Source organism: Hydra vulgaris, chromosome 05, assembly GCF_038396675.1.
Source record: "Hydra vulgaris chromosome 05, alternate assembly HydraT2T_AEP".
NCBI lineage: Eukaryota > Metazoa > Cnidaria > Hydrozoa > Anthoathecata > Hydridae > Hydra > Hydra vulgaris.
Genome location: NC_088924.1, coordinates 40,927,695 through 40,938,576, shown reverse-complemented (window position 1 = coordinate 40,938,576; position 10,882 = coordinate 40,927,695). Strand labels below are relative to the sequence as shown.

The 10,882-nt window shown below is 31.9% G+C and overlaps 2 protein-coding genes across 2 annotated transcripts; both read left to right on the top strand.

Annotated features, from left to right (window-relative positions):
* Positions 1-1,917: 1,917 nt before the first annotated feature.
* Positions 1,918-6,960, top strand: LOC136080383 (zinc finger MYM-type protein 5-like). The gene is made up of 2 exons (XM_065796999.1): positions 1,918-1,954; positions 6,012-6,960. Exon 2 carries the CDS (start codon positions 6,016-6,018, stop codon positions 6,958-6,960), a length of 945 nt encoding a protein of 314 aa, XP_065653071.1. The 5' UTR covers positions 1,918-1,954; positions 6,012-6,015.
* On the top strand, positions 2,704-4,993 carry LOC136080864 (uncharacterized). The gene is made up of 2 exons (XM_065798202.1): positions 2,704-2,966; positions 3,267-4,993. The coding sequence occupies exons 1-2, from the start codon at positions 2,800-2,802 to the stop codon at positions 4,978-4,980; spliced, it is 1,881 nt and encodes a 626-aa protein (XP_065654274.1). The 5' UTR covers positions 2,704-2,799; the 3' UTR covers positions 4,981-4,993.
* Positions 6,961-10,882: the final 3,922 nt, after the last annotated feature.

The window sequence follows — 10,882 nt, the reverse complement described above, 5'->3', positions numbered from 1 at the left end:
TTTCGGATTATTTGCGAGTATGTAATAAATCTAACAATTTTCCTGGATTTTGAAGACATCATTAATATAAAATATTTATGTGTTGTTTGCATATATTTTTATGCTTATGGTTTTTATTTATTCACTATTGTTTTATTTAACTACTGAAGAAATATGATTAGCATATGGCTACAAGAACTATATAAAATAAAGGTTTTCTCAGACCTACTAGTGATGGGGTGACTTGGGACAGGAGAATTGGGGTGAAATGGGACACTGTTCAATTTTATCATTTTTTTAATTTACTGTACTTTAACTTTTATAATCAATATTTTTGTAAAAAAGCAAGTGAACAGAAAATTATGTTTATGTTTATGATAATATTTCAATGTTTACTTTATAGTAAAGTGTTTTTTATCATAGAAAATAATAATAGTTATATTGGATTTCTTTGTTACTTTGTCTTGAAGACATCTTATCTGAAGACATCTAATCTGGATTTTGGTTAATGTAATTAAAAAGAGCATAATTTTTTTTAATAATGGAGTGAGTAATATGAGTAATAATTTTTCAGATGCCAAGAAAGTACAAACGAGTGACAAGTTGGTTAAAGCCTGATGCTCATACAATAAAAGCTGCTGTAATGGCTGTTGAATCTGGCAGTTTATCACTACGAGCAGCTGCACAAGAGTATACAATTTCAAAATCAAGTTTACAGCGGAAAATAAAGGTTAATAAAGAAACTTCTTACAGTAACTTATACTTTGATGAACAACATAAAAATATTTTTAATAAGATACAAGAAGATGAACTTTCAATATATCTTCGACAAGCATCTAATATGCATTATGGACTTGATGTTAGAGAAACAAAGTAACTTGCATATCAATATGCAATTAAAAATGACATTAAAATACCAGAAAACTGGAAAAAGAGTGAAACAGCTGGAACTGAATGGTTTTATTTATTCTTAAATCGTACATAATTATCTATTCGTACGCCAGAAGCTACCAGCCTCAGTCGAACAACTAGTTTCAATCGCACAAATGTAGATACTTTCTTCAAAAACCTTGACAGTGTGCAGAAGCGCTATAACTTTTCTGGTGATTGCATTTACAATATTGATGAAACAGGTCTGACAGCTGTTCATAAGCCAGTGAAAGTGATTGCTGGTAAAGGAGTAAAGCAAGTAGGACAAGTAACTTCTGCTGAAAGGGGAGCCCTAGTTACAATGGTGGGTTGCATTAATGCCCTTGAAAATTTTATTCCACTGTTTTTGATATTTCCTCGTGTCCACTTTCGTAGCCATATACTTAAAGGTGCACCAAGAGGTACAAAAAGTAATGCTAATCCTAGTGGATGGATAAATACAGAAATTTTTTTGAAATGGTTTGATCATTTTGTGGAGTATGGACATCCTAGCAAGGATCATCCATTACTTTTAATAATAGACAACCTGATGGATAAAGCTAAGGAAAGCAATGTTGAGCTCATGACCAGTGCTGGATTAACCCTTAGGCAAATAAGACACATGCCTTAAGGCCAGCAAAAAATCCAGGCCACAAAAAACTTATACATAAATTTATATTTATGTCTTATCTTTATTGATGAAATTATTATAATTATTCCAATTATTATACACATTTTGTTCATATATAAAGTTTACGATGTCAAAAGTTGTAACTAATTCATTCTTATAAGTGATAATTTTTTTCTTCTAAAATATCGATTTAAAATATTTCGAATAAAACATTCGAAAAGTATTATGTTTTTTTATATTTTTGAAATTCGATAACATTTGTTTTAAACTGTGGAACTCTTTTGTAAACAATAACAAAGCGTAGTAATAAAATTAATGGTTTTAGCAAATGAATATACTTTTAGATATAACTATTATTATAAAATTGTAATCCTTTAAATTTATTAGTAGATTTAAAGAAGAAAAAAGCATCACATTTACTGCAGAAAGAACTGGGTATAGCTTTTTTGTTCAACATGCCATCTTTTAAATGTTTCTATCAAAACATATTTTTCACATATTTTATTTATTGTTGATATTAATATAATAAAGCTCACTAATATAATATGGATTAGATCCATGTATCTCAACTATACTGAGTGACTTTCATTTTGACTTTCACTATCATACATTATTATATATATATATATATATATATATATATATATATATATATATATATATATATATATATATATATATATATATATATATATATATATATATATATATATATATATATATATATATATATATATATATATATATATATATATATATATATATATATATATACATATATATATATATATATATGTATGATTTTTTATCATATATATATAAAACAATGTTTAATCATTATTATATCACATATCCATTTTACATATTCTAATTAATAATATTTTAATTTATAAATTAATTCTTGCTATAGCATAGAAAACGCATATACACTATACATGAATCGGTAAATGTTAAAAGGGCGGAAGTCACATATTTTACAAAATTGACTTTTTTGCAAATTTGTATATTCAAAGGATAGCTCCTTCATTTTGTGTTAAAAAGGTGTCTGTCAAAAGTTTTCTCTAGCCTATACAGTGTCTAAAAGTTTTGGTTTTTTGTTAAAAGGGCTGAAGTCCGGACTTCAGCCCTTTTAACAAAAAGCAAGAAACTTTGCGCTGAAAACAGCGGACCAAACGTAACTCACTTTGTTGTTTTGATAGTACAACAGCGTGGTAAATAAAGTTGATTTATTACGTTTGATCATTTTAATAGTGATTTAAATTGATTAACTGCTTTTTTAAATGGGTGATAGTGGTAGTGAGTCCGATCATACAAGTTATAAAAAAAAGATAAGAAACCCAGATGATTATAAAAGGAACAAGATTAAGAAATCTAGGCTTACTGGTGTGGCGTATGAAAACCACAGGGGACAAAAAGTTGATGCAAAGTCTATCGGAGATCCATGCAGGTAAGATAATACTCAATAATTCTTAATTTCATGACAAGTCTATGCCATATTTTATTTCAAATTTAATTTGTTTAAAATTTGGTCAGATTTAGGCTCTGTACTCTATAGTTGGCCTATAGACCTAGGTTGTTGATTGCTTGTTTAGGTTGTAAATATTTGTAGACCAAAGACAATAAAATGACATTTTTAGGGTAGTCAAAAATTACTAATTGTATTTTAACTAAACTCTATTTTATTTCCTAGACTAGGCTAACTATAATTTTTTTTGTAAAGTAAAATTACATCATGTTTTTTCTTCAGTTGTTCAAGAAAGTGTTTTGAATCTATTGGCAAAGACAATCTTAATGATGCATTTATAAACTTCTACAGCCAGTTCAATACAAAAGATGAGCAGGATTTATTTTTACATGGCTTGATTGACGTTACGGATATTGTGAGGAAGAGGCCTGGTTCAAGAGATAGCAAAGGAAATAGTCGTGATGCCAATGAAGATACTGTAAGAAAAAGAAAAAGTAACGGCGGAAACAAAAAGGAATTTAAGTACCATGTTTTGATCGGAGATGAACGAGTACAGGTATGTGTTGTGGCATTTTTATCAATATTTTCTGTGTCAGAAAAGAGGGTTCGAAGAGTAAGGGGTTTAAAAATGGATGGAAAAGCAGTTAAAGACTTGAGAGGAGTACATACGAGTTACATTACCAGTCATGATATACTAGCTAAGGTATTCACTCACATAGACTCCTTTCCAAAAAAACTGATCCACTATGGCGGAAAGGAAAGGTATTTTTTGAGTGAAAATTTGAACGTGAAATTAATGTATGAACTATTCATGAAAAAAAATGAAGGGGTAAAGTTCAGTTACACGTCCTATTATAACTACTACAATGAGCACTTTCATTTACGTTTCGGACAACATCAAGTAGACACATGTTGCATATGCGAAGAGTTAAAGCTAAAGATAAAATCACCTCACCTTAATGAAGTTGCTAAGCAAGCAGCAGTAACTGACTTGGCAGTACATAAAAGACGTGCAAAGAAATTTTACCAAGCCATAAAACAAGATGTACAGGACGCTAGGGAAAAAAAAAATGTGAATGTTTTGTCCCTAGCCATAGATTATATGCAAAACATTTCACTGCCCAAAATACCTGTGCAAGAGTTATTTTACCTAAGGCAGTTAACGGTTAGTGTGTTTTCTATTCATGATGTGAAGAGAAATGTTGCAACGCTCTACCTTTATCACGAGGGGCAGGCTAGAAAGTCTCCAAATGAGACTTGCTCCTTTCTTTTGCACTACCTGACTTCCTGTCCTCAAGAGTATGATGAACTCAACTTTTATGCCGATAATTGTGGGGGGCAAAATAAAAACCATTGCTTTTCAAAACTTTTTATGGCGCTTACTGACAATAAGTGGATTAAAAAGGTCAATCAATTTTTCCCAACCAGAGGGCACAGCTTTTTGCCCTGTGACCGTGACTTTTCGATTATAAAAAGAGAGTTAAGAAGACATGACAGAGTGTACAGCATTCAAGAAATAAAAAAAATTATATTAAAATGTAGTAATCAAAGAAAGTTTTTAGTGGTTGATGTAGAGAGTTCATCTCTAGTTTACGATGTTAAAAGTTGGTGGCCAGTTCACTATAAAAAAAACGTTACCTCAATTGAAACAATAGGTAAACCCAGAAGCCAACAAACTCAGTTTGCAATAAGCAAATTTCACCATTTTCAATACGATTGTGACAACATAGGTCAATGTAAAGCCAGTGAAATTATCAATGGTATTGTCAAACATACTTTTATGATGAGAAAAAATACTCAAAGCAAAGTGAACTTGCCTGAACAGCTTCTTTACCCTAACGGAAAGGTTCCAATAAAATCTGCTAAATTGAATGACTTAAGAAAGTGTATTAAGTATATCCCACATGACCATATTGACTTTTATAATAAACTACTGCAATGGCCTACAGCAGAAAGCAACGATGGAGAAGCAGAAGATGTTGGGGAAAATGATTAAGCATAGCTGATAAAATTTCTGTAGTTGACCTTTTTTTCATTATAATTTTTGTTAAAATGTATAAAAAATTCATAAATATACACTTTGTAAAGATTTATTGCAGTTTGTGACATTATTTACTATAGACCAAAATTAAAATCTTAATAAAATAAGCAGTAATTATTTGTTAAATGTTAAAAGGGCTGAAGTCCACAGTGTTAATTGGTTTGTAGGTTCTTTAAAAATAAATATAAAAAAATATATGTTTGCTTTTAAGATAAAAAACATTATCCCCTTCAAAAAAAAAGTTGTTAATCCATTAACAAAAATTTACTGAGTAAGTAGTGCTGTTTTTTTTAGTTTCCCGAAAGTTTACATTGTTGGACTTCCGCCCTTTTAACATACACCGATTCACATGTAGAACTTCAGTTCTGTGACCTAGGGAAATAAGAAGCGGATCATTAATAAGTCAAATAATCAATCCCAGTGAGTAATTTGCATGAATTTTTGAACACTATGCTCCTGAAATAAACAAAAATAAAATCCTTCACTTATAGGAATCTATAATTTTTAATTAATTATGTTGACGCTGTCATCATTATTGTTAGATTTCTGTTGTAATTATTATTTTAATTGAACAAAATATAAATTCTGATCTTTCCAAGTTGAGTCTTTGTCTATTTATTGATGGATTACCTCTCTTTAACAGCACAGTGAAATGTTTTTGGGTTATATGTGGGTGCATTCTAGAAATCCCATCATCTGAATTCATAATTGGTGTTTATTCTGGTAGTTTAAAACCAAATTCATCAAATGATTTTCTTCTGGTATACTGGTAGTTTGATTTTAAATTATTATTTCGAATATTAAAATCTATATTATATATAGGTTTTGTATGTTCTTATCATGCAGTTCACAAGAAATCAATTTTTAAAATTTTACATCTTTTTATGATATGACTTTATGAATCAATTATTTTTAAATCGAATAATTATGCTATTGAATACATAAAAATACGTTTTTAAAGATCACTTTTACCTTTTTTCTTTTAGATTAATGTCGATACGTAAAGGTGGTTGGGAGCGAGCGAAGGAGTTAGAGAAGAAAATGCATGATGAAGATAAACTGTTAAAGAAAATACCCAAAATCAATTCATTTTTCACTGCCACGAACAAGGTTGATGCTACTGATAATATTACTCTCAATTTTCCACCATCCTCATCAACATCTCAGGTAGGTATTGATCACAAGGAAGAGGCTGCAAAAATTGCATTTGAACTTGGACATACTGAAAAATTTGAAGACAGAGCTGATACTGGTTCAGGAACCATTCCCAATGATGTTGGGAGTTTTGGTGACATAACAGATCATGTGCGTAACATGTGCATCAGCCTTGGAACAATCCATTTTCGAAACTTGGCAGACAGTTATCCAGAAACAAAGCGGGAATACAGTGGAGTGAATCGCTTCCTAAATTCTAGTGTCTTCAAACAGGTTTTGCCAAATGGTGATATCGCTGATCGTGACTGGCTTGTTTATTCTCCAGCCAAGACATGTGTCTTCTGCTTTCCCTGCATTCTGTTTTCATCTGACCGGTCACAGTTGTCTGGCTCAGGATTTAAGGATTGGAAGAATATGATACAATACTTAAAATTCCATGAAATCAGTGCAAAGCACATACAATCAGTTCTCACTTTATGTCAAAGAAGAGTTGCTGCTGGGAGAATTGACGAGCAATTGCACAACAATATGTTGGAGCAGCGCAATTACTGGAGAAATGTCCTGTCACGCTGTGTTGCAACTATTACTTTTCTTTGTGAGAGAGGTCTCCCTCTTCGAGGTAGCAATGAAGTTATTGGTTCCAGAGAAAATGGGAATTATTTGGGCATCTTGGAGTTGATTGGTCAATTTGATCCATTTTTGTTCCAGCACATCTGTACTCATACAATCACGAACGCGGTCACTCATCATATTTATCGAAAACATTCTGTGAAGAATTAATTGCAATGATGGGTGAACAAGTTATGGGTTTCATAAAGGATGAGATTTCAAAGTCACGGTATTTTTCAGTTTCAGTAGATTCCACTCCTGATATTACCCATTGTGACCAGCTGACCATCATTCTTCGTTATATTATAATGGTGGATTACCAGCCTGTGGAGCGTTTTTTGACATTTATCAATATATCCAGTCACACAGGGCAGAATCTTGCTGACACACTGCTTCAGTTCAGATCATCGACTACAAAAATTGCCGTGCTCAGACATATGATAATGCCAGCAATATGTCTGGTAAATATATTGGCATGCAACAAATCCTGAAAAACAAAAACAGTTTAGTGGACTATATTCCTTGTGCTGCCCACTCGTTGAACCTAGTTGGCCAGTCAGCTGTGGATTTTTGCGTTGAAGCAGTTTCATTTTTTAACATATTGAATCGCCTGTATACTTTCTTTGTAGCATCAACACATCGTTGGGATGTCATGATGACCCATGTTAAAAACCAACCAGAATGCTTTGTTCCAAAATACCCATCAGATACCCGGTGGTCTGCTCAAGCTGATGCTGCAAAAGCAGTGTTCAAGGGGTACCACCAATTACAAAGTGCTCTTTAGGAGATCTCAGGGGATTGTAATCAGAATGGTAGCACAAGGAATGAAGCGGGTTCATTGGCCAAACACATGGATACTATTGAAGTTGCCTTATTGTGTGAACTTTGGAATGACATTCTGCAGAGGTTCAACATTAATAGCAAGTTATTGCAAAGTTCTACAATCGAATTAACTCCAGCTATTGGTCTGCTGAAGAGCTTGCATATATTTTTGGATGAATGCCGAGAGAAGTTTGATGATTATAATCAGAAGGCAGGTGATCACTGTGGCAACAGCACATATAAATCTGAAAGTCGAAGACAACCAAAGCGTAAGAGACAAATCAATGATGGAGATGCCGCAGAAGCTATTGAATGGATGTCAAGCCAGCAAAACTTCAAGGTCAATACCTTTTATGTCATCATCGATCAGCTGAAAAATGCATTAAAGAAACGCATTAAAGTATACTCAATTGTGCTGCAGAGATTTGGAGTTCTGACTGAGTATGACTCCATGACCGATAAAGATATTGACATTGCTGTTAAAGGAATGGTTTCTGCGTACTCGAAAGACCTTTGTTCTGATTTTCCAACAGAATTTTGACAATTTATGTGCTGGTATAAAGAACAGAGAAACTATGAAGAAGAATCAAGTGCACAGAATCAAATTGATTCAAGTGCTAAGAAGATGTTTAAAATGCTGCACAATTCTGGTGTATATCAAGCATTTCCAAATACTGAAATAGCACTCCGGATCTACTTATGTCTGATGTCAACCAATTGTTCAGGAGAACGTTCGTTTTCTCAATTGAAAAGAATTAAAGATGCAAAACGATGAACAATGGCTCAACATCGTCTTTCTGTACTTTCACTTCTGTGCATTGAAAGTGATTTGCTCAACAAGGTCAACTTCAAAACTAATTGACAAATTTGCAGTTATAAAAGCGCAAAAATTTTAAATTATGTAGTTTTTGCCTAATAAATATTCTTTTTTAAATTTTACTTTTCTTCTTTTTGTGGGAAAGTCCGTATTATCTGTATTTTCAAGCCACTTATTAAAACGAGCCTTAGGGCCAACAAAGCCTTAATCCGGCACTGCTCTTGACATTGGCACCCCATTGCAGCCACAAACTCCAACCACTTGACAGATCAGTATTTGGGCCATTAAAGAAATTTTACAATTCAGCATGTGATTCATGGTTAAAGGCACATCCAAATACTCCTATGATAATATATGACATTTCTGAAAATTTAGGAATAGCTTATACGAGAGCCTTTACTTTCCAAAACATTCAAAATGATTTCAAAGCAGCTGGCATTTTCCCGTACGATCCACATGTTTTCAGTGATGTCGACTTTTTATGTTCTTATGTATCTGATCGACCAATTCCAGCCAATGACAATTCCGACGAACAAACAATCCCCACATCACTGTGTATTGTATCTGAAGTTATTAATGAAAAGAAACAGCAAATCAGCACTTCTGCCTACCATTGGACAGCAGAAGATATGAGGCCATTTCCAAAAGCGGGTGAAAGGGTGGCAAAGAGAAAAAGTGCAAAAAAAAAATGTTTTAGGTCTCTGGTATTGACTGACACACCAACAAGAAATGAACTAGTTGAAAGTTTATCAGAATGTAAAAGAAAAAAAGAATATAAAGATAAAAAAAAGAAAAAAAGTTACCCCCTCAGACATCAACGTAATTTTGACTCAATTTAAACATCAAGCAACCTGTTGAACAAAGTTACAAATGCATTTAGAATGGTATTTTATTTTTGTTAAACATACCACGTCCCTGGTAGTACCGCGCTCAACTTGTTTCTCCGCGCAGCGGTCTTGTTCGTCAAGGTTCGTGTTTCGGAGTTATAGAGTTGAGAGAGGGTTATAACCACAATTAAGTAGCCTCCTCATCTGTAGTGGCCTTCTGGGGGTTGGGGAGGTGAATTAACAAAAAAAAAAAAATAAATATATAAATAAATTTTGTGTATTGTTATGTTTTATAAAGAGTAGAATAAAAAATAAAATAATGCTTAAAATAATTTGTTTCTATTTTTGTCCCATTTCACCCCAACCATTGTCGCATTTCACCACAACATGGGGTGACATGGGACAAACAGTATCACTTTAAAAACCAAGCCCTTGAACTTAATTTGATGGTTAAATAATGGGTTTTGCAATAATTTAACATGACACTTCATTGGACTATAGTTTTAAACCGATTTGTATGGTTTTTGTGGAAAATTTAAAGCGCAGCACGCAAGCAAATTTTTTTGTCATCTCACCCGGTTCTCCCCTAATTAAGAAACGTAAAAAACATGAAAGTTATAAATAAGAAATTGAAAGATGCAATTAAGGACATAATAATTGTAATTAAGAAAAGTACACAGTGTAAATAGAGTTTTAAAAAACTTGTGTATAATGCAAATACTTATAAACATTTTATAATTTTTTAAAATTATACATATTTTCATAACATAAAATCTTTTAATATTTTTACTTTTATTACATTAATACTTTTATTAAAAGTCTTTAAAAAACTTTTCCATCATTTGATATTTTTAAAATCATTTCATATTTTTACTTTTATTACATTAATGCTTTTATTAAAAGTTTTTAAAAAACTTTTCCACGCAGAAATTTATGTGTAATAATAAATTTTATTTTAATACCGAAATATTAGTACTTTTGCGTCGGCAAACTTTAATTCATTTTCGACGTTTATTTTTAACTATTTAAATTTCAACGTTATTTCAACGTAATGAGATGGCTTCAAACAATATATTAAACAAAGAAAAAATTGCAAAACCGTTTAGTATGTGTACTTTTAATTGTCAGGGACTTAAATCAAATATTAAATATACTGAGACCTTAATAACTTCTCATGGCACGACGTTTCTATGCGAATACTGGGTATCAAAACTCAAATATTCTATTATCAAAAATATTTATAAAAACTCTCACTCATTTTTTTCAGCCAGGCAATAAAACACGAACAGGGTTGAACTTTTGGTGGAAATGCATTTTTTATACGAAAAAATAAATTTTAAAATATCCTACCTCTTTACAAAGATGATAATACATTTGCACTGAAGTTACAAAAAAATAATACCAATACTATTGTCATTGGCATATATCTAACCTCATAACAAAACAATCAGTCGTCATTGGAAAAATACACAGGTCAATTAGACATACTGAAAGGAATAATGAATAGTCATGAGGATATTGGTGAGACATTTATACTTGGAGATTTCCAATCATTTCCTTACGGAATATGCAATCTACTAGAAAAATCTAGCCCCAAGAGAAACAATTTGTTTAAAGTTTTATCGGA